Source organism: Haemorhous mexicanus, chromosome 7 (assembly GCF_027477595.1).
Source record: "Haemorhous mexicanus isolate bHaeMex1 chromosome 7, bHaeMex1.pri, whole genome shotgun sequence".
Taxonomy (NCBI): domain Eukaryota; kingdom Metazoa; phylum Chordata; class Aves; order Passeriformes; family Fringillidae; genus Haemorhous; species Haemorhous mexicanus.
Window position 1 is genome coordinate 23,429,915 of NC_082347.1, and position 23,371 is coordinate 23,453,285.

The following is a 23,371-nucleotide window of genomic DNA, read 5'->3' on the forward strand; positions in this document are numbered from 1 at the left end:
CCCATGCAACCAAGAAGTCCAGCTGTGGTCCACTTCAACCCTGAGAGTGATGTGGGCTGTCAGACTTATCCTGCAACCACAGAAAAGATGGAGCTAGATCCTTTGAAAGAACCTGGTGAGAGTCCAAGAAAAAACAGTGTTGAGAGGCTTTACTGAACTTCTGTGGTACTGCATTCACCTAGCTCTTATATCTAAGAGGAGTGAATACTGCAGAGCTACTGGTGTCCTTGACAAGATCTTGACAAGTTTGTTCTCCCACTTGAGACTAGTAGAAAACTGTAAAAAAAATGGCCTCAAAGTCTTTGCAAGGCTAAAGGTATTTAATTTAGCCAGCAAGGTGTCAAGCCATCATACAAGGTGACAGATCCTAGAACATTGGGATAATGTTGGCTTGGCATCATATTGACCTCCTAGAAATGAGTTGTACCTTTGGACAGCACTAGCTTCTGGAAACCCCAGCAGGCTTGCAGAAATCCAGCCAATGTCTGAATAACACCTCTGACATGGAAATAACTGAACTTTCAATGTAAGGGAAAAGTCAAAAGGCATTAAGTGGGGGAGACTTGCCCATTATAGCTGGATAATCAGGAGCATCTCTGGGAAAAAATCCCTTGGGTTCCTAGGTTGAGGCTAGCTCTTCTTACCACAAAACTTGCCCTCCTTCAGGGTCCACTTTCCTAAATCTCATCTCCACTTCCTAAAGGGTGAAGTGATGACCAGGCTACTTCTCAAGACTCCTCAGAAGTATAGCTGTGCATCAGCACCACTTGCAGCAGTGGAGCTGGCTGAAGTCTCTGTTCATTTCAGGGGATGTTCATGAGGTTAAAGATACTATGCTATGGCTCTGCAAGCTGCCAGCATCGTATGTTTCCAAGGACTATACCAGAAAGCTGCAGCAGCAGTTGTTGTAAGCTAATCTGCTTCCTCCCCCTGATGCTCAGCTTGGTCGCTCATTACTATGGATCAGCTCATGGCCTGATGCAGTAGCCCTGCTTTCCCCCACAGGACATTAGTGGTCACTGGGATAACAGGAGTGCCAGGGGGCTGAACAGGGTCCCTTGCATGCTGAAGGTACCTGTGCAATACACTCCCCCAGCTGTCCTGCAAGAACTGCAGGTGTCATAGCCCAGCATTCACCAGGTCCAACTCAGAAAGCTATTTTGGCAGACCTGTTTGAGGTATTATGAATCAACTAAAAATGGGCATCCAACTGAAGCTTAAAAAGGAGATTTACAGACACCTCTCAAGAGAAATGCAGACCCAACTTTGGCAGAATATATTCCAACAGAAAGCCAGAAGCTTGATGCAAATCTTGATTAGCAGAGCAAAGCTCTGGTTCTTCAAACTTGTCTGCTTTGAGCTGTCCCTTCCCTGCACAACTACAGTGGATAACACTCCCCAAGCCCTGGACTGCAGTGCTGTACAGCCGTTTCACCACTGCTCTGCATGCAGGCATGAAAACTTGATAGACATGAGCACAAAACCAGTACCGGTTTGGGGTGCTTACCATTGGTGTAGACCTAGGTTGCTGAGTTCACTGAACATCCTGATGGTAAAGCTGTGTCTCAGCACACGCCTCTACAATACACTACCAGTCTCTGATCCTCTTTCTGCATCTGCAAACAACCTGTGGACAAAAACCAGAACAATATGAACATTTCACAGCATATCCACATCACACACATATCCATAATTCTTAGTACCTCACATATACATCTCAATAGCTGTAGCCAGCCAACGGGCCAAACCCCTCACAGGCCAAGAGCTCTCAGGCCCTTGGGGCACTTATAAACCTTAGGCCCTAACCAGCCTCACATCCAGCTTCTACCACTCCTGCCCATAGGTCCAGTGATTCTATACATTAAGGGGCTCTGCCAGGTGGCACTTTTCCATTTCACAGCGGGAAGTCAAGAACAGAGTGCTATCACCACAGGGAAAGAAAGAGCTGTCCCAGGACATGGCCAAGGGCATTCTTAACTACAACAGAAAATTTAAAACCCTGCATCACTTGTCCTTTAAATGAGAAATGCACTGTGCTAACTCAGAGAGCCACTGGAATCCTCGAGGAGCAGGTGCTACGTGTCCTGGGGCAGACAGGGTTGGTAGTTTCCCCCAGAGGAAAGAAGACCTTTCCACAAACCAGCTTCTATGTTTTGAGGAAATGAGCAGAGCAGGGTGCATGGACAGATCATTGCTTTCCAGGAAACTTGGGAGCAGGGATTTGGGATTTAGGATTTGTTTACTGTCTGTGGGCCCTGCTTTTTTGCCAGGTGGATTTTGTTATAGTTTCTATGCCCGCAGTAATCAGCAGCTCGATGCTATGCTGCACAAGTCAGCAGGTCCCAGTCCCGAGACAGAGATGGAGCCACACGCCCTGTGCCGGCTCGGCGGTGTGGTGTGCGACTGCCGCACCAACGCGGACCGGGTGCCCGCCGGTGCCCGCTCCGCAAACCGACAGCGGGGAGGAAGGAGCAGCATCCGTTTCTACGGGGTCGTTATGGCAACTGCACGGGCAGGAGCCCGGGCCGCTTCTCCGCAGGGACTGCGGGCAGAGGGAGGGCCCCCGCCCTGTGTCCGGGGCTGCGGAGGCAGGTGGGACACCGGCGGCCGAGCGGAGCGCGAGAAGCCGGTTGGCAGCGTGGGAGGATGCGGGCTGGGAGCAGCGGGATGCGGGCAGCTCCGGGGCGGGGACAGCCCGGTACCGGCGGAGGAGCGGGGCCCAGTGGTTGCCGGTTGGGGATGTTATGAGAACTGTGAGCTCCAGGGATTGGCCTTTCCGGGGAATCCGTCCGCTGCTGCGAGGGGCAAGGGCGGCACAGCCCGCTGAAAGAGCCGCGGAGCCGGGCAGGTGGCTGGGGGGTGTGGCGGGGCCGTCGCTCACCGGCAGCGGCGTGTCCCGGCTCCGCGTAGTGCTGAACGGACAGCGGCGCCGCGCTGCGCATGCGCGGCCGCCCTCCGGGGCAGAGGCGTGCGCCGGGACCGGGGAATGGGGGCAGCCGGCGTGCGCCGGGAAACCGGGGCCGTGGGGAACGGCGGCAGCCGGTGTGCGCCGGGGAGCCGGGGCCGTGGGGAACGGCGGCAGCCGGTGTGCGCCGGGGAACCTAGGTAGCTGCGGGGCTGAGCAACCGGTGTGCTTCGGGGAATTGAGGCCGTGGGGAACTGAAGCGGCTGGTGTGCGCCGGGGAAACGGGATAGCCGAGGAACTGGGACAGGCGGTGCGCTCTGGGGAGCCGGGGTGTCTGCGGGGCTGCAGCCACCGGGGAACTGGGGCCATGGGGACCTGGTGTGCAGTGGCGATCTGGGATAACTGAGGAACTGGGACAGGCGCTGTGAGCGGGGGAGCGGCTGCGCCCCGTGAGCTGGGGCACCACAGCAGGTGTGCGCGCCGCGCCGCTGGGAGCAACCTGAGGGAGTCGCTGCGACACCAGTGGGACCTGTGACCACCGTGGCCCGCTGTGCCGCCCGGCACTCCCCACCGCGGTCCGGTGCCTCTGGGCCGCTCCTGGTAGCGCGCTCCGCCGCCGGGGCGCGGCCAGGGGGCGGGGCCGAAGGCGGGGTGGTGGGGCGCGCGCACTTCCGCCCGCCGCCGTGACGTCACGGGCAGCCGCCGGTGTCCAGGGCGGGTGCGGCGCCGGATGGAGCGGCCGGGGAAGTCCCGCCGGGGCCGCAGGTACCGGGGAGCCGGGGAAAAGCAGGGCAGGGCAGGGCATTGCAAGGCAAGGCAAGGCAAAGAAAAGCAACGAAAAGCAACGCTGGGCTGGGCGCGCTGTGGCGGGCAGCGGGACGGTGTCCTGGTCCCGGCGGTCGCCCCGCAGTGGCGGCGGGGCAGCCCGGGGGCGGCTCGGGGACTGAATGAGGCCCCTTGGGACGGCGGGGCAGGAATGGCCTCGGGTGAGGACCCTCGAAGTGCGGACTCTGCTGGGGCCGAGTGTAACCGCGGCCTCCAGCCGCAGCTCGGTGGGCTTTGGGCTGCCGGGACCCCTCTGCCCCTTCCCTTCGCGGCCCGAGGCCTCATCTCCGCAGCGACGCTGAACGTCCGCTCCTCGGAGGGAGGTTCCTTGCGGGGAGCCCGGAGCCTTGTTTCTCCCGCGGGAAGGAGCAAGCGCCTGGTCTCCCCCCTTGCAGGGTGCTCGAGTGGCCCGGCACTGGATGCGGGGACTGGCTGACAGGTAGAGCGTTGCTCGGACGTAAATGCTGGGCACAGGTGCTGTGCAACTGCTGCGGTACCGCTGCAGCAGCTTCTTGCTGCTTCGCTGAGGGACAGGGCCTCCTTCAGCAGCTGATGGAAAGCCCCACCCAAGCTCTCCTGGAGGGCACTGTGGGCAGGTAGACTCGGATGCCTGTGCAGTGAACGTCCCAGGCCGGGGAGGTGGTGATGCAGGCGGCAGGCACGTGCCCTGCTGATGGCTAGCCAAGGGGCTGATTGTGGGAATCATCGCTGAGTCTGAGTCTTTCTGGCTGTTCCTCCTAGAGGCACCCAGCAGTTGGTGTGAGCTGATCTTGCCTGGCTTCTGCAGTAGCCTGGCTTTCTGGTGTCTGATGATGAGTGTGACCCCGACCAGGGGGTGCCTCCTGGACCTGCCCTGGGAAGACATCTTGGTTCCACATATCCTCTGTCATCTACCACTGCAGCAACTCCTGAGCCTGCAGAGGGTCAGCAAGTCGTTCCAGTCTCTCATCCAGCTGTACCTGGCCAACATGCGCTGCTTTGACTCAAGCCAGGTATTGGATGGCTCTGAGGCTGGGGGAGGACACAGATATTCTACTGCTTTGGAACTAACAGGGGAGCATCTATGTGGGGAGAAGAAACCCTTGGCGAGCAGGGTAGTTTCTGCTCAGAAGCTTGTGTTAATAGTTCAGGTGTTAAACTGGACAGATGGGCTTAGGGAGGAGAGGCAGTGATTCAGGGCCCAGCAATGCCAGTGTCTTGAGTAAGAGGCCCTGGGAGGGGTAAGCCTGGAAACTCCACCCAGGCCATTATGGGGCACTGGCTGGCAGTTTGGAGTTTTGGAGTGGCATGTCCTCACGAAAATTGTACAGTAGGTTGGGTCCGATGGGAGATAACTCTGTGCTTGGTCTTTAGGGAAAGTTTGTGCTATTCCTGGGAGCCACTGCTTGGGACTGGGAAAGACTGGAGTAGCTGCTATTCTTTGAGGACACAGAATGGTCTAGCAGAGATTTTTGGAGAGCAGAGGTGTGGAGCTCATCATGAGGATATAAATGCAGGAGTCATAATGTGGGATGGAGAAACCAGAGTATCATTTAGCTTGTGGCAGTAGCGTTGGCATGAGGTGAGCAAATTCTGATGGTAGGCTTTGCCCTGGGATGAGGACAGGGGATGGCTTTGGTCACTATTGTCACAGAAGAAGAGAGGAGGGGAGAGAGTATTTGGTGAGGACCAGGCTTATCTGAAACCCTGGGGGGATGCCTCATATTTCCTGGGTTCCCCACACAGATTGGACCTGCCATCCCTCGGGCTGCTTTTGTTAACCTGTTGAAGGACAATGAAGTTCTGCAGCAGCTGGCACTCCAGAACTGCTCCGACTGGCTGACGGACCGGGAACTGCTCCCGGTCATTGGGCAGAACCACCACCTGCACCAGATCCAGCTGAAGGGCTGCGCCCAGCTCAGCCGCCACGCGCTGGTGGCCATCTCGCTGAGCTGCCCCAACCTGCGCCAGCTCTCCCTGGCTCACTGTGAGTGGGTGGACAGCCTGTCCCTGCGCAGCCTGGCTGACCACTGCAAGGCGCTGGAGGCTGTGGACCTGACGGCCTGTCGCCAGCTGAAGGATGAGGCCATCTGCTACCTGGTGCAGAAGTGCGGCAGGCTCAAGTCTCTGTCACTGGCTGTCAATGCCAACGTGGGCGATGTGGCAGTTGAGGAGACTGCTAAGTGCTGCCCAGAGCTGGAGCACTTGGACCTCACGGGGTGTCTACGAGTCAAGAATGACTCCATCAGGTACTGAGCAATGTGGGGGGCCAGGGTGGGGATGGCAGGTGTCTGGGATGGGGAGAGGAGCTTAGTCTGGGAGAGAAGCCACTAGCAGGCCCTTCAGGGGAAGCAATGTGTGGTATTGATAGCAAATTTCCCAGGATGTCATGGAGGATAGGTCTGGGATCCAGATGTCCCTTGACTTTATCTCATTCCACCATGGGGCTGTCCCCAAAGGATGGTGTATGTGTGGCAGAGTCACGAGCACTAGGCTGCTGGGAGTAAAGAGGAGTGTGAGCGGTGCACTTAGGAGTCCTGACTTGCAACTTGCATATGCTGTCTTTCTTGGCAGGGTCCTGGCTGAGTACTGTCCCAAGTTGCGCTCGCTGAAGGTCAAGCATTGCCACAACGTGGCTGAGTCCAGCTTGAGCATCCTCCGAAGCCGTGGGGTGGAGCTGGATGTGGAGCCTCCACTGCAGAGGGCTCTTGTTCTGCTGCAGGATGTGGTTGGCTTCGCCCCTTTCATCAACCTTCAGATCTAGAACTGCTGCTGCTGGGGAGGGGGGGACTGACACAATGCTGGGATCCCAGAAGGATGCCGGAACTGGCTGCTGTAGGGATGTGCAGAGGGAGAGGTCAGTCCCATTGGTGAGGCTGGCCTGAGTGGGGCTCACTCTTTCCTCTGGGGCTGTTTGGCAGCCACTGAGTGTTCCTAAGTGGACTTCATTGGTGCCTCTGGGGAAAGTAACTCCCTCTGCAGTGGTGTGGAAAGAGTGAAAGATTTGCAGGAACACCATGGTGCTGAACAGGTGCTTGGTCAGGCCAGTTAATATATAGGACTTATTATTTGTTGTATTTTAAATCTTTAAGCGGCAGCTGTCCAGAAAGCAGGGCAGTGTTTGATGGGGACTGTCCCCTGGGGTGGGTGTGCAGGGCATGCCAGCAGAGCTGTGGAACAAAGCAGACCAGCTGGAGCAGAAAGAATAGCTATCAACACTCCTCTTGGGAGAGGGCAGGCCCCTCTGGGTTCTGGGAGGAGGGCAGTGAGCCTAGCTCCAGCCCACAGGCACTAGCTAGCCTGGCACCAAAGGACTAGCATGGCCCCAGTACAGGCAGTGCGTCTGCCCAGGCCTAGCGTGCTGGTTTAGGCTGGAACAGGGTGGGAGTTGTGCTCCAAATGGCAGTTTGACTGACAGAAAAATGCCAAACCTAGCTGTGCTGTCACTGAAAGCAGTTGGTCATTGTCATTTGTCTATTCCAGCATCTGACTTAATATTTTAGTAGTACCCAGGCCTGCTACTTTATTTTGCTCCCTGTTGTGTGGCTGGAGCTTTGACTCTCAACAGTGGTGAGAAGTGGCAGGAGCACTGACTCTGCTATCAGCTGGAGAGAGCTGCAGATTGTGTTGGCAGGGGGAGCCTACTTCTGGAGTTGAGCGTAAGCCCTTTTATCCGCTAGGCAATTAATCAAACAGCAGCTATATCTTGAGAATGTGATGAAGAGAGTAATTAGAGGAAGAGAGGATGACCCTGCTCCTGTCTTTGGAGGCAGTGTTTTAAAGCATGTGCACACTCTGGCTGAACTACACACCAACTTACATCATCTTTATTAATACTGGCACTCAAAGCAACAGTGCACAAAGACTTGTTAAAGAGGTTGCTGCAAAAGCACATGCCACATCTCAGATCTAAAAATGTCCCATGCAAGGAATAGCAGACAATGCCCAGGTCCTGGAGAGCCACTGTGGTGTGACCTTGGGGGCAGAGGGATAGCTACACAAGGAGAGAAGTCTCCTCAGCCAGGTTAGTTGAGGAAGCTGAAAGCAGTGTCCTGGCTTCCAGGTTAGTTCAAGTCAGTGGCAGGTGGAGTCGCCTCATTCCTAGCACCACACATCTATCCTGCCATGCCTGGCAGTGAGGTGGAAGGCTGAAGAGCAGGAGGACCTGGTTATCAGTGGAACTTATACTTCCTGGCTGGTTTTAGGCTGATGTAGGTTCTTTTCATCTCCTCACTCTCAGGCTTCTTGATGTCTTTGTACCTCTCTCCTTTTGTGCTCACCACCTGGTTATCAATATAGCGGATCAACTTCTTGGGAGCCTGGAGAGGAAAGATATGAACACCAAGTGGATGGACAGCCACACTGCTAGAGAAATGGAGGGGGCAAGTAAAAGCAGAGCTGCACTATGGGAGGTGGGTGGGTGGGCTGCTTTACCATTGTCTGTGTTGGGAATCTTGGCCAAAACTGGGAGGGATGCTATCTGACGGGAGGGAGCAAGAGGCATGGTAGTCAGGAAAGGTAAGAACTGACGTTTCCTGCAGCACCTTAGCTGAGCTAATCTTCCCTCTTTGACTAACAGGTTCTATGAATGGACCTGCCTTTGGCCTGCCCTGTTGTTTTTTTTGCAGCCTCGTTTTATTTTAAACCTTGGGACATTCAAACTGCTGGTTTGAATGGGCCTGCTTACCTCTTTGGGTGGAGCTGGCCGATGTGTTTTCTGATCATCTGCACTATCCACCATCATGTATCTAAAACACAAGAAGCATTCAGTAAACACTGTAACATACATTGCTGGGGGCTACTCACATCCTATGTCCCTTGTCCCCTGGCTGGTTTGAGTCCTACTTGCCTAGATTGCAGCTAGGAAAACTTAATGTTCTTCCTCTGGGTGAAATGGGCAAGAATTATGTCACCCTTGTGGTGAGAATCTAGCGGAATTCTCCTGGAGTGGCATCCTTAGCTGCATGTGAATGGTATTGAAAACTCAGGTGGTCGAGAATGCTGATGGCCACTGCAGAACTGAGAGAGGTACTGAGCTCTGGTATGTTCTGCCATCAGGGCAGCTTTGTTCCTTCTCAGTCCAAGTGATGGCAGCCAAATGAGACATAGGTGAGATTACAGGACCAATCTGTCTGCTTGTGCCCTGAATGATGGTGTTCCTTTCACACTCCTCCTACTTCTTGACTATGAAACAGGTCTGTGCTGGAAGCAACTTGATAAAAGCATCACCTCATTTCCTATGTAACTGAAACATCAGGGTCCAAGCATTTGCTTGCTGTACTGCTGAGTTGCTTCTCTGAGATTTTGGTGCTGGTTTAGCACAGGTGACCATGACTTCTCCCTCACTAGTTAGCATAGTTACTCTTGTGTATCTTCAGCTATGGCGATCTGCTTTCTGTACCTGTGCTTGAGTGATGTTTAAAGTACAGGATGTTGCCAAAATGTCATTAAAGTGAAGTTCTCAGAAACATAACAAGAAGCTGGTGGTTTTTTGTTCCCTTGCCTGTTGCACTGAAATGAGCCTGCACAGGACATGGGCAAGGACAGGGATTACTACTCCTGCCTGGATGCTGTTCTGCCTTGCTTTACCTTTCCTAGCCCATTGACTGTTGTCCTGTCCCTGGGGAGAATGTAAAGTGGAAAAGATGTGGCTGGATAGATGTGTGGAAGCTGCATGCCTGCATGAGGATACTCATGAAAGATGAGATCTTAAAGCAGATAGATGAAACCACAGTGTGGGTTCTCCCACTGAGAATTAAATGCTTTTAGAAATGAATATAGGTAAACTAATCTCAAGCTACTTTCATTCCCAAGAAGTCCACAGGAGGACTTCAGAGAGGTTTCTTTAAATGCATTGAATTTACACCTTCATCAATTGAGATTTAATCTTCCCAGTGCTGTTGTACAGGCAGTCTCTTGATGGTATCTGTAACCTTGTTTGGACTGTCTCCAAGAATGGAGGTATGAATGAGTTACTATAGTTCTACAGGTCACCATGTGTTTGTTACCTGAGCTGCAGCATGATGTTTGTGCCTTGAACCTTTAATCAGGACTTCAGCTAACAGCACTGTGACTTACACTGTATCTATAGGAGGCTGAAACCTTGCATGCAGCCAGTGCTGTGACCCAGCTGGTACAGGTCATGCATTTCTGTGCCAGAGCCTTAAAAGAAACCAAACCTGTTCTGTTGTTTAGGTTTTGTGGGTTGTTTTGTTTAGGTTTTTCGTGTGTATGTGTTTGGTTGTTTGTTTTTTTCTTTTTTTTCTTCTTCTTCCCAGATGATAATTGTATTTGTGCTTAGATGTGTTCAGCCAGTACCCAACCCTAGTTCTTTATAGACCACATTGTTCCCCAAACTGCTACCTCTTCATTGATTTGGAGCAAAACGAGGGGTTCTTTGCTGCTGGGTACTTACTTCTGTAGGATGACCTGTTTTAGTTCCTCGTGATTGGGTGCTCTGCGGGGCCGTGCCAGTTCCTGGGAGGAGACAAGTTGGTGTATGAATAATAAAACAACAGGGCATACAGCTTACCTGCTAGCTCAGTGAACCCAGCTGCTGGTGGAGCAGTCCGGGGGGAAAGGGGTGCCAGTCACAGCTCCACTGGGGTCCTGCCTTGGTGGGCACAGCCTGTACTAAGAGAGCCAGAGGAGGGAGAGGAGCTGTTGCTCTGCATGATCCTCCTGGCTTATCGTGCATAAAGTTTCTGCAGTCAAAATTTTTGCTTGTAACAGACAGCTGTGGCACTTGTATGTCCCTGAGCTCTGCCCTGCTCCTTGGCCCACTGCCACCCTGGTCAGAGTACAGTACCTTCACACTCGCACCTGCTGGGCCAATTTCCACCTTCTCCTCCACAATTAACTGCACTGCCTCTTCCAAGTTCCCCAAGGTCATGGCGAGAGCCTTCTCTGCCTGGCTCACAGTACAGGCTGGAAACATCTCCAGTAACAGCTCCACCCCATCCTTCAAGTCAGCACCTTCCTAGTTGGAGAAAGAGACAGAGGTAAGTTGGGGATGCAGTGAGGAGAGGGCTACTGAAAAGGGCCTCTGTTTTTCATAGTCAGGAAATTCAGCTTGCCCTTTGCTGAAAGCTCTCTCTCCTTACCATCATTACTAAACCTGATTCCTGAAGCTAACAGGGGACTGTATCTTTGGAAAGACCAAGTCCTCTCACTCTCCTTTAATCTTCTCCCTCTGTATTTCACCTTCCTTTAAAGCAGGGCTCCTGTAACCTGACTCATCTGTGTGGCCATACTTAAGAGTGAGCTTCCTGGACCCTGTGGTGTGAATGCCTGACTCCTGCCCACCTTGTGAAGTTATATGTACTTTGATTAGAAAGGAAAGGGGCTGCTAAACACTGACCTGATGCTACATCAGAAGGCACCACTTTAGCAGCATTTGCTAGAATGCTGTAGACACAGAATGCTTGTACTGCAGAGCAGGAATAGATCAGTACTGGAGAAACAGCAAGCAGGGTGGAGGGGAGGAAGGTGGGGTTGATGTAGAAGGTACTGCAGTACCTGTAGCTGCTGTGGGATCTCTGAAGGCACTGGGACAGGCTTTCTCAGCCATTGCTCTTGCTTACCCTTTCCAGCCACTGAAAAGGATGAGCCAGAGCATTGGCTCACAGTCTGTCAGCACATAATTTTCTGACAGTCTTGCTCAGGCCGTGCAGTGGAGAAGATCATGGACAAAAGTGATGCTGTGTCACAGCCTATGCTGTCCAGAGGTGGAAAATGCCCTCAGGTGGTGCTGGTAGCCTAGTGCTGTGTGACTGTCCCCAGTGTTCCTGCTCCTCTGCGGGGTACTCATACCTGGGCCCCGGCTCCGTCTGTCAGAGTGCACAGTCTTTCCCCGTTGCAGGCTCCAGCTCCAGCCTCCTGGCCCTTGGTGAGATCTTCAGAGGGCGCTTCACTCCTGCTTTCCACAGCCTTTTGGCCAAGTTTTTCTTAAAGACACAGTGATATCTCCTGAGGAACAGTCCCACTAAGGCTAGAGCTCTGTGCTTTCTGTTGGCATTAGATTGCTAGTGCATTGGATGCCAAAGTAAATCTCTTCTTAAGTGACAATACTTGGAAGCACTACTGTTTCTCCTGGCCTCAGCAGGGATGGCTGCAGCTCTGCTCCCACTGATCCGCAGGAAGCCAGTGCTAGCACATGGTGGAGTGCCTGACTTCTGCATTTCCAGGCTGTAAAGGGCATGGGCTGCTTGCAAATTCAATTATACGTTTCAATTCTCAGTCCACTAGTGCTTCGGTTGTGGATACTTCCATTTCTAAGAATTCCCTGGTATTTGCTCTTTGAACTAAGGTGTAGTTTTGGTTTTAAACTTGGGAATACTCTGTGGTAGTCCCCAGGCTGCATGCAAGCCAGCACATCCTGTGATCAGGTTACTCTGATGCATCTCTTTTTTTACAGGCTCTTTTTCCCACTGTACGAAGAACCATATCACTTTTGTTCTGTCCTAAGACTGGAATGGTGTTTTCCTTCCACACTCTGGCTACATCAGGATCCTCAAAGGGTAGGATGCAGGGGAACAGAGCAGAAGATTTTGTCAAGTTCAAGAAAGAAGCAAGTAAGATTAAAGACAGGACTGTCTATTCTACATTGTGTAGCTTTCTGGCAAGAGAGCAGTGATGTTGCTAGACCAGCAAAACTCAGACTGGTTATGTCCTGAAAGGTTTGATATCCAGTCACTGCAACCTGTCTGTTCTTTAGTGGAAAGTTGGAACTAATTGATATAGCAATCCAGCTGGCCTGTGAATGCTGAGGTTAGAAAGGGCCATTGTCACAGCGTAGTCTTCTGCAGTCCTGCATAGTGCAGGTCAGAGCACATCACTGGTTTTGCATCTGTGCCAGGGTTCATGGATCAACAGGAAGTGAGCTTTGAGGATGCTCAAAGTTAGATGTGATACATGTATTCAGCTGGATACCCTATTTGATGATGCACCTGATAAAGGCTGCCCAGTGGCAGTGCCACTTAGGCAGATGGCTATCAGAGGCAGGCAGAAATCCTCTTTCAGAATTAACTTACAGCAGAATTTCAACAAGCAGCCCTGAACTGGCTATTTCTTTATTACTATTCTGGCTTTGATCTCTATAGAGGCATTTGGAGAACTGATCAAGTGTTTTTCACTTCAGTGTGTCTTGGACAGTATTCCATATGACTCCAACCTCCCATATCCCATTTGTTGATGTGAAAAACCTGAGTGAGTGTTGGAAAAAAAATCCCAAGCCTGTCAATCAATTTGGGCTACCTTATGAGTTCCTAATTGTGGCAAAACGACTTTGTACTTTTTCTATGACATTGTTCAACTCCAAATATTAAGACTAAAAACATGTACAGATCTTCTTGTGCTGACACTGTTTGTGTAACTCACCTTTGTTGCGAGCTTCACCAAGCCTTTCTGAGAGGGAGAACATCATTTCACAAACATCCCCACTGCAAGAGACAGAAGCTGTATAATAAACATGAGGAATAAATGCACTAGCCTATCCTACTTGGCTACCATTTATAGAAAGACAAGGCTTGATGGGAAGCCCAGTAAAATCAACTGGTATTTCAGAGGACCTACTTGCAAACTATATTAGGATTAGCATCTGTGTATTCAGGCAAAGAGTGAGTTATAATGGCTCAGGTTTAGTACTAATACATTTTCAACTGGGTATAACAAAAGAATTTGTAGTACTGGGGGTCTTGGGGCCAGGCCCCCGATGTATGGCCTGCACATACAAACCAGTAACAATCACATACCTGTGGATTTCTGCAAAACCAGGGATATATGCCTCCATCATTTCCACAAAGGTGTCCATGTCGAAAGTCTCTTCAGAGGACTCTGGTGAGCCCAGCTCTTCCAGGACACCCGTAATATACGAGAAGAAAACATCATCCATGCCACTGGAGACAAAAAGAACACAGACAGCAGGGTAAACAGGCCCATTTTTTCCTTTCTCTCCCTCCCCATTCTGCCTAACCTTGTGTCTTTCTAATACAGCAGCAGTTGACTGTATGTTGTGAGGAGATACCACCCCTAAGGCCAAGTAGCAGGTGGTCTGTGGTTGAGAGGGACGCGTTAACTGATAAATAGTGCATGTGGTCCTACTTCCTGGGCAGCACTGAATGAAAGCCCCAGCGTGTGTTCCAGAGGCTGTGCTCCTGTGGGTGCTTCAGCTGAGCTAACCAAAATATTTCAAATGTTCAAGACCTTGGCTGTTCTATATTGACTGGTATTTCAGGTGAGGTCATCATATTCTGTTAAGTTACACTTTCTATGGAATATAGTGTTCTCTGCTTGCTGCTCTCCACGCTTGTGTCACTGCTGCCACCAGCTGCAGAACTCGCTGCTGTGTTCCAGCCTCAAGGTGGCTGTATCTCTGCATGCAGACAGAGCTCAAAATAGGGAGAGGCCTGACATAGATGATCCTGCTCAGAAAGCCATTTGGGAGTGCTGTGGAATGAAGGAAATCCCATATCCTAATGGGTATTACTGGACAGGAAATTAATCATCTTGGTCATCAAAGAAATGCCATTGCTAGACTGCAATGCTAAACTATAGTTGTTCCAGCATTCCCATTAGGGCCTGTCCAAATTACCTACATCCTGGATCTGACTTAAGAGAGAGCAACACAAAGTACAGGAAAACTACAGAATTCAGTATAATGCACAGAGTGACAATGCAGGAGCAATGATATTGGAACTGCCTATCTCAACGTACCTGAGATCTGCTGCAGGAATGTGGGACTGGATGAAGCATGTCAGTGTGTCTTGAATGATTCTTTCAATCTCCATGTCTCTCTAAGCCTTTTCCTTAAAGAAAAAAAAGGAAGGAAAAAGAAAACTCCATGTAATTATAATAAAATTAAAATAACAAGATCAAAATGCAGGTATGGTATAGGCAAGTGTGCTCTTCCCATGAAAACAATTCACAGACTTCTCCACTGTCTTGTCATCTCTGGGTAACAGCAGGCAAAGATATCCATAAAAAGCTGCAGTATGAGGATCCACTGGAAAAAGGAGCCCAATGTCTTGGGCCCCTCCTGACTGTGTTGATGCTGTCAGTATGCAGCTGTACCGTACATTTAAAAAGTCCAGTCTGGGAAGCAAAGCTGGAAATGCAGATGTGTCCAGCTGCAGGAACCAGGGACCCCTTCTGAGCTGGAAGACTGTGCTGTCCAGTGAGGAAGAAACAGGGAGTGAGCTTGGACACTCCCTGCAGAAAGGGGTGGACCTTCCAGAGCATTGATGCTTGGATTCGACTCAGGAATGAGTGGGAGGAAGGGTAATGTCTCCTAAAGAAAGGACATCCTAGAGTATATTTTACAGGGAAATACCAAGCAGGGCACAGACAAGTAGTCTGCCAGCCAAAATATCAAAGGTCTCCAGGTCAGGCATGGACTGCCAATGGAATCCTGCCCAAACAGGAGCCCGTTGTTGTGCTTGGTAAATGAACCATTCTAGAGTTGATGCAGCTGCAACAAGGGGCACTTGATAGCCCAAAACTCAGGGGAGTTCTAAGAATCACAGAGCTCCTACAGAAGCAGTGGCAGAAGGGGGCTGCCCACAGCCCTGCTTTGGCTATCAGTACTGAGCCTGGACTGAATGGGGTGGAAAAAAAGCTGTTTCTAAACTATTCCTTCCCCTTGGGGTCTACAGAGCTGCTGGGTGGACAAATTCCAAGTTCTTCCCAGGAAGGAAACCAGCCTTGCATTTAGAGAAACTGTTATGATCATTGGCCAGAGAGATTCCGAGGGTCATCATGCTCCCATCAGTGCAGCTGTCTCATTTTAACCACACTAGGCCCTGACCAGGCCTGTTTGACACAGCACTCATGGAACAGTCATACAGCTTACTAACAGACAATTCTGGTGTCCCATGGGAATCAGAAAAGTTTGGCATTTCCCTAGATGAGTCTTCCAGAGTTAGCAGCATATAAACAAAAGCACCCCATGACACTCAGCCAAATTTAGAATTCTGTAACTTGTGACATCAGAACTCCTTCTGCATTAAACCTTCAAATGCTACACTTCTTCTAATTAAGGGGGAGATTCACTAGGAGAGCTTATCCTATGTGCTCAGTTTTGTGTGAGAGTGATTTACAATGCAGAAAATTATCTACAACCCAAAGGCAGGAGAAATCACTCTCCTGAGAGCTCAGTTTTCCTGAAAAGATGTTACCATACTTCTAAACTTCTGGCCATAATTGCAATGTGGGTTTTAAGATCACTTCACTAGTTGTCACTGATTCAAATAAATCTGTGAAATTCTTCTGCATTTCTTGTTGCAATATCAGTTTCTGTGTAACATGTTGCACAGAATCTATTTTTAAAAGCATATGATGAAATGATACTCCTATTGCTCTGTTCACAGACACAGCCTTACCGTTTTGCACTGTCAGAACATGAGACCTTCAGCTCCTGGAAATCCCTGTCATTTTCTGAGAGACCCCAGTCTTTAAACACTGGGGTTTTTTATCAAGGAGTGAGCAGTGGAGCACTGTATGTCATCTCATTAAGACAGGCTTAGTTTGAAATGCCAGGAGTGCTTATTTGAATCACATAACATCGCATGGCATACATATTTCCTCACCTCAGGCAGAGAAAAGTCGTATCAGTTCTCAGATTGTGAATGTGAAAAATATTCATTTTCTGTATTAGATACTTTGGCCAGTTTCCCACCCTATTTTCGCTCCTGAGAACCTAACAATCTCAACAATCTCCATCCCCTTGTATTCTCCTTCCCAACATGCTAATGTCAAATTTATTTTGTTGGCTTGGTGGGGCTTTTTGTAAAACAAATGTAGAAATAATATCCCTCTAAAAGTACCATTGCTCTTGTGTTGTATGAAATAGGTACTTATGTTATATTGAAGAACAGTTGATATGAATCTGTCTTCCTCAAAAAAGGCAAGAAACTGAATTGTTGGCATACAGCTAGATTGTTTTGGAAGGCTCTTTCAGCTCCAACTTCAGTAATCATTCTCAAATGATGAGCGTGATGGAATGGGAATGACTGTGAGCCTTGGACTTTTTACTAACAAGACAGACTTGAGCAATTTAGAAGAATGTTTCTGAACTAAGGAACTGTATATCAACTTTTATGGGATCATAAATTTGCCTACCGATGACTAGAGGTTTCTGCAAGTGGAAGGAGGTGGGTGTTGTATCCTTGGATGTTTCTCAGAACAGGTTAGAGCAAGTTTATGTAAATCTGATCTGAGAAGGTTCATTTAGCTCAAGTGTCAGTGAGTGAATAATGGGACAGGGATGGTTCACTGATCTCTGAAATTTTTTTCTGAAAAGGCACAAAGCATGTCTTATGCTGCTTGTTGTATCTGTGCTTGGGGAAGTGCATTTCTCTGGGATATAAGGCCCTCTCAGTGGAGCCTGTGACATACAGACTCAGAGGGAACGTCTCAAAAGACATGTGCAGGACAGAGAATGAGCAGTGGCTATGCTCCACTGAACTATTTAACTCAAACTTTACTAGCTTAAAAGAAAACTTTCCAGGCTAAATCACAGTTTACAGACAATTTTAGTGCTTCTAGTTTTGTTTTTCTTGCTAAAGACCCTGAAAGTGCTTTCACAGGGTGGCTGCTAGGGAAAGCAGGCTGAGGTCACTGTGAATGTTAACACAATTAACTGCTTAATGCTCTAAAATGAATATAAGACTTTTGTTCATAGCTTAGTCCCAGTAAACTACAGTGATAGAAGATAATAATGCCAGTGGCCAGACTCTGCCCTCCCCTCTAGATCTACCCTGGAAAGCTGCACTTGGATACTCTGCTGACACAGGGCCCTTACCGGAGCAGATGTGTCACCTGTGCGAGTCTTCGGCTCACGGCCACTGTTTGTGAAGCCACTTCAGTGCCTGCAGAGGAGTTGACAGTCCATCCTATGACTGCCAGGCTCAAGCCATGAATGAGGGAACTCCTTTATGGGAAAGGAAAGCTGAATTAGCTGAAGCAGGAGCACAAGAGAATCATTCTGTATACTGGTGTCTTTATGCTTTATATAATTTATGATCATTTCTCCTAACACAGAGGGTACAGCTTTATTCTTTGGAATAAAATGTACTTTGTGAAAGGATAACGTGGCTGTGAGAAAGGTATACCTGTCACCCTTCAAATTCACTGCGATGCCGCAATGTTTTTCAATACCCACAGTTCATGAAGCAAGGCCAGCAGCGGTCCCTGCACATCACCAACATACTCCAAAAGCACTGGTGGCCTCATCGCCATGGCCAAGCAGACGTTGTCTCTCGAGGCTCTAAGGAGACACCCCGGAGAGCGAGCACCGGTGTTCCCGCTGCGCAGGTCGCCCCGGCCGGAGCCCCAGGCGGGAGCGGCGACAGGGGCTGGGCGGCTTTCACTGCGCTCGGGCTGCTCTCCGCCACCGGCGGGCCACATTCCCTGCGGGGGCTTGACAGCGAGGCCGCAGAGTTCCCCGAGCACACGGAGCACGGGCCGGGTCCCCCCCGCCGCGCCGCCGCACCGTGGGTCGATCCCCGCACCGCAGAGGCTGCGCCTTACCCTGCCCGGCCCCCTGGCCCGTCTCCCGCCCCCCGCGTTGCGGATCCCGGACAGCCCCTCCCGGGTTCCCCGGGCTCCCTGTCGCTGTGTCCCGGGTCCCCAGTCCTTTATCCCGTATCCCACATCCCGGGTCCCCGCGGGCGGGGGGGGTAACGGGCGCGCGCCGCCGCCGCCGGGGGTTAGCGGTCACCTGATGGCCCGCGCGCCCCCGCCGCGCCGTCCTCCCTGCGCGCGGGGCCCGCGCGGCGCGCTTGAACGCGTCACGTGGCCGCGCCAGCCGCCAGCCGCCGAGGCGCGCGCGGCCGGCAGGGCGGGGCAGAGAGCGGCTGCGCGCTGCCGCTCCGCGCGCCGTCGCTCCCCGTGCCGCCATCTTTGCCGTGGGCAGCGGCCCGGGCCGGCGCGGAGCCGTGGGGGCGCTTGGCGGAGTCCTCTCCTGAAAAGGCTCCCAGGAACTCTCATCGCTGCCAAGTGCCAGAGACGCGTTTCCTGCTGAAAGTAGCACACTTTCGGGTGTTAGTTTGGGCCAGGCTGGTGTTTGGGCCAGGCTGCCCAGCTCTTCGGTCAGCCAGAGCTCCGTCACGGGATGCTCCCCAAGCGGCCGTCCGAGTGCAGTCTCCTGGCTAAAGACTCACCCACCACACCCAGGCTCGATGAGCTGCTGAATTATCATCCATTCTGCCAGTGTGCAGGATTGCTGTGTGTCTAGGGCAGGCTCAGGCCGTTCAAGAATCACAGAATCATCTGGGTTGGAAAAGATCTGTGAGATCACCGAGTCCAACATATGACCACGCACCAACCTGGGAAAGCAGCAGAGCGGGATGGGGACAGGAGCAGAGCGGGATGGGGGGACAGGAGCAGAGCGGGATGGGGGGACAGGAGCAGAGCGGGATGGGGACAGGAGCAGAGCGGAATGGGGACAGGAGCAGAGCGGGATGGGGGGACAGGAGCAGAGCGGGATGGGGGGACAGGAGCAGAGCGGGATGGGGGGACAGGAGCAGAGCGGGATGGGGACAGGAGCAGAGCGGGATGGGGGGACAGCAGCTGAGCGGGATGGGGACAGGAGCGCGGCTCTTTCCTGCTCGCTGGCTGCACTTGCCCGTGCCCAGTCAGGTGAGCTGCTCGCTGCTCTGCCTGGTCTAACAACGCAGTGCTCCCTAGAGCACCTTTGGAGAGCTAACTCTGTTATGCCAGGTGCTTCTTCAGAAAAACCCTAAAGCAGCAAGGCATAGTTGTTCTCCGACTCATGCTCCTCAGTCATGTGTTTCTAAATACCCAGCGAATGAGCCTGATTCTGACTTTGGCAATTAAAAAAAAAAAAAAAAAATCCAGGGTAATGCCACCTGGGTAGGGAGCATCGCACTCACTCCAGTGTTACTAAGAGCAGAGTCTGTTTCCATTGTTTATTTCTTTTGAAATGTACATACATTCCTCCACTGACACTGTGTGAATATACCTCATTGTAAGATTATCCACTGCTTTTAATTTCTTCTGCTTTTGACTGTTTTTAGCTGCACTTATCCATACTTTAACCGGAAGTAATCAACTATGCTCTTTTATCTTTCCTTCCATCTGTGTTTTTGCCTTAGTTTGGTAAACAGTTTGAAATCTTCTACCAAGCCTGCTATTTCTAGGTTTCAAATTGTGTGACACATTGTGTGAAGAACATGCTGAAAATGAAGCTGCTTCTGGAGCAGGCTTCAGCACAGTGAAGTGGAAGGGGAATTTTTGAAGAAAATGAAGTAGCACATGAAAAACCTGGTCCTGGGGTGACTTTATGATGCTGAATTTTATCCCCATTTGTCTGTTTAGCCCAGAAATAAGTTTTCTGCTTTTAAAACTGGTTCCAAAAGTGAAGGGAAGTGAAGGGGGGGGAGAAGAAGAGCACGGTTTGTTTGCAGAAACTGCACGTGCTCCCCTGCATTCTTTCTCATGGACTGTGTTGTCTGCAGCACGGACAGCAGGAGAGAGCACTCCTTTGCATCTAGTTAATTTTTTTTTTAATTAGCTGAGGCAGAGAAGTTCTCCAGACAGTGACTTTTCTTTTTCTTGGCACCAATCAACCTTGTTTTGGACCGAAAACCCAGGAAAAACACTGGGAAAACACTGGAAAAGCACCGGGAACTCAGCCTGTGGCCCACCAGCGCCCAGGACTGCATTTCCCAATGCAGGAGGACTGATAAGAGACTGAGCGAGCCGAGCTACACCCCACAAAAAGAACTCTCTCTGAATTTGCCTTTCTTCAGAACAACGAGAAATTCCATTGTTTCATATTTTTATTTTTTTATGTTTGTAAGTACTTGGCTTGTTAAATAAACAGGTTTTTTTCACTTTTCTCCAAGGAAATCTTTCCCATACTGGTGAGCAGGAGGGGCTGCTTGAATCTGTTTCCTAGAGGGACCCCACTTGGAAGTTTCCTCCCAAATTCACCCTAAACAAGGAGAAGCCCTTAGAAATTAACAATTTTTAAAGCTATGACAAACAATTGCAGTTACCCTGTTTGACCTAACTTCCCTCATCAATTCTTAACTGAATTGGAACAGACATTCCTAAACTATGTTATGTTAAGAGGTTCTACCAGTGTTTTCCAGGTAGTTCATGGCATCCTATTCATCAGCAGAATGTAAGGATTTGTTCAGCCTCAGTCTGCTTTGTCGTTTCTTTGGCTCGCTTGGGCGTCATGAGGCCCACAAGAAATTTTGAGAATTCTCAGATACTGTCAGTTTGGACAATTTGAAAATTCTTACAAATCCTATGATTTTTGTATCACAGATTTCAGAACAACAACAGACTGGACCTCTGTTTGTTGTTTCTTTTCTACAACCAAGACTTCGAAGGTGACCATCAGCTGGGACAATGATGGGAGGAGAAAACCAGACTGGACTTTGAAGCAGAGGTGTGAGAAAATCTAAGTTACAATACCACTGAGATTCTCCTATAACTATTTAAACTTCTTAGTTGTGTGCATTGAGTACTAGGAAGTAGTGGCTTCTTTTAGTGTACTTTTTTGCATTTTGATATTTCACCTTCCCACCTCAGTCTAAACCAAATTGATGTAAGAGAGTGGGATTTTTTAAATTACAGTAATGGAAGAGGACTAGTCTTGTAGTACTGGTAATAGATACCAGAAAAAGTATAGCATCTAATATCTCCCCAATTTTAAGTTAAATTCAGAGAGGTTTGACCTAAAGCTCAACAAAATCTCCACAGGGATTCCCTATACAAGCACACAAAATACACCCTTCATTGAGAGTCCAGGCAGAAAGAAACAACAGCACAGGAAATTGTTCTTGGAGAACCCTTCTACTTGTCAGTCACAGGCTGTTGCAAACCAGAAAGGTTAACACACCATCTAATTATTTGATAGGATTCATATTCCTTCACAAATGTGATGAATAATCCAAGTGTGTTGAATCAAGCCAGAGGAAAATTGTTCCTTCCCCAACCTTTTATTAACTCCTTCTGGTATAATGTACTTGAAATCATAGAATAGTTTGGGTTAGAAGGGACCTTAAAGATCAGCTCCCCACTATGGTCGGGGATGCCTCCCAAAATTAGTTTGTTCTGTGACATTATAACATGTGGGTGGACGATTCTTGTATGTGAGAAACTTTATTTTTACATGTGCTTCTCTTTGTATTTGACTTGAAATTAGAGAACAAAAAAGTACCACTTCCACCTGGTTTTGCCCCCTGCTTAGTGCAGACTTAAAATAGGTATTTTGCTGTTTTTGTATACTCTAGCTTTGAAAGGCTCTGATGATGGGCCTTAATCTGAAGCAAGGCACGCTTTGCTGGGATGTGTTTCCAGATGTTTAGGCTTTATTTCCCTTTGTTTTCAGTTAATCTCGTCATACGTTCATGTGTCCTTGAAACTGCTTAAAATCCTTTCCTGCTGCTAAGCCTAGAATAGCAGCACACAGCTTTAAGTTTTGTCCAGTGCTTTTATTTTTACTAACGCAAACTGCATTTTAATTATGGTTTATCTTCAGTCCTCTACAGACTCCCATTTCTGCAATTTGGAGAAAGGGTATTTTGAGTAGTCCCTTTTTCTTTTTTTTTTTTTAATTTTTATTTCTTTAAAGTAGCAATGAGTGTTCAAACTCCGAGCTCTACAAAAATTTAAACAACTTATGAGCACCCCTTTGGAAGAGCTCCTGCTCCCGCATTTTCCGCTGCGGGCGCGGGGGATCCCAGTTCTGCAGCCCCGATGTCCCCGGAGCCGGAGCAGCGCGGCTCTCCAGGGCAGCGCGGCCTGGCGCCCTCTGCCGGGCGCGCCGCGGAACGCCAGGCGTTCCTCCCGAGCGCAGCTCCCGAGCTCGTTCGGCCGGTTACCAACGCGCTTATTTTGGCACTGCAAGAGGTGTTTCCTTCGGTCGGTCCTGGGAAAACTCATGTTGCAATTTCAGAGTCTGACAGGTAGAGCAGTCGGCATCTCTAGGTTACAGTTGGGTTTATTAGAGCCTATTTGTCTTTACACTTTCTTGGTAACATGGGGTTCTACGTGAATATTTCCTTGGTTTTTTTGTCACTCTTTGCCTCCTCTCATGTACATCTTGTCATAGTTACAAAGGTCTTGTAGTCAAATAAGAGACAATTCTGTGTTTGTGTATGATAAATGAATCTGTTTCATTCCTGTATTGTGACTTAGTTAGCTTGCAGGTATGAAGAATATTTTTTTTTTTGTGACAGCGAAATGAGCAATTGTCTAAAAATAAACAGCGAAGTATGTGAATAATAAGTAAATGAATAATTTGTCATCTTTGTGTCAGGGAACTCATTGTGCTTTGCACAGTTTTATATACAGTAGGCTGGAGCACAGAGTGGTGAGAAGTATTTCCAAAAGTATGAGTCTGTGGCAGAATCAGAAGAAGGAACCAGGAATTTGTGTTCCAGTTGGAAGTGTGTTACTTATGGGCATTTTTGAGGACGTGAAAAAATAAAATAATCAGTGAACAAAGGGTTTTTTTCAGTCTTAGATTATAATACACTGAGCAAAGGTAGTCTGTAACAGGCTTGGGTGTCTGGAGCTGCTCCAGTTTGGCCAACTCTAAAGGAGCAGTAAGAAAATTGTACTGAGGAGCACTGAAGAAGCTTTTCATCTGCAAAAGGCCATTGGTGCTCTGATATAGGATGGTGA

The 23,371-nt window shown here is 49.8% G+C and overlaps 3 protein-coding genes across 7 annotated transcripts; 1 reads left to right on the forward strand and 2 right to left on the reverse strand.

Moving 5' to 3' along the window:
- The first annotated feature begins 2,982 nt into the window (after nucleotides 1-2,982).
- On the forward strand, nucleotides 2,983-9,188 carry FBXL15 (F-box and leucine rich repeat protein 15). 2 transcript variants are annotated; one of them, XM_059851460.1, is made up of 4 exons: nucleotides 2,983-3,105; nucleotides 4,472-4,722; nucleotides 5,456-5,958; nucleotides 6,284-9,188. In XM_059851460.1, the coding sequence occupies exons 2-4, from the start codon at nucleotides 4,540-4,542 to the stop codon at nucleotides 6,471-6,473; spliced, it is 876 nt and encodes a 291-aa protein (XP_059707443.1). In that variant the 5' UTR covers nucleotides 2,983-3,105; nucleotides 4,472-4,539; the 3' UTR covers nucleotides 6,474-9,188. The 2 variants fall into 2 exon arrangements, with proteins under 2 accessions (XP_059707443.1, XP_059707444.1); XM_059851461.1 differs by lacking the exon at nucleotides 2,983-3,105 and adding an exon at nucleotides 3,589-3,670.
- Nucleotides 3,102-4,436, reverse strand: LOC132329613 (uncharacterized). The gene has a single exon (XM_059850809.1). The coding sequence runs from the start codon at nucleotides 4,434-4,436 to the stop codon at nucleotides 3,102-3,104; it is 1,335 nt and encodes a 444-aa protein (XP_059706792.1).
- CUEDC2 (CUE domain containing 2) lies at nucleotides 7,510-18,519 on the reverse strand. Of its 4 annotated transcripts, XM_059851462.1 has the most exons (10): nucleotides 18,426-18,519; nucleotides 17,508-17,636; nucleotides 14,423-14,514; nucleotides 13,462-13,605; nucleotides 13,088-13,149; nucleotides 11,522-11,655; nucleotides 10,518-10,688; nucleotides 10,125-10,186; nucleotides 8,397-8,457; nucleotides 7,510-8,028 (listed from the first exon to the last, which is right to left on the reverse strand). In XM_059851462.1, exons 3-10 carry the CDS (start codon nucleotides 14,494-14,496, stop codon nucleotides 7,882-7,884), a joined length of 855 nt encoding a protein of 284 aa, XP_059707445.1. In that variant the 5' UTR covers nucleotides 14,497-14,514; nucleotides 17,508-17,636; nucleotides 18,426-18,519; the 3' UTR covers nucleotides 7,510-7,881. The 4 variants fall into 4 exon arrangements, with proteins under 4 accessions (XP_059707445.1, XP_059707447.1, XP_059707448.1 ...); XM_059851464.1 differs by lacking the exons at nucleotides 17,508-17,636; nucleotides 18,426-18,519 and adding an exon at nucleotides 14,785-14,925; XM_059851465.1 differs by lacking the exons at nucleotides 17,508-17,636; nucleotides 18,426-18,519 and adding an exon at nucleotides 14,639-14,748.
- Nucleotides 18,520-23,371: the final 4,852 nt, after the last annotated feature.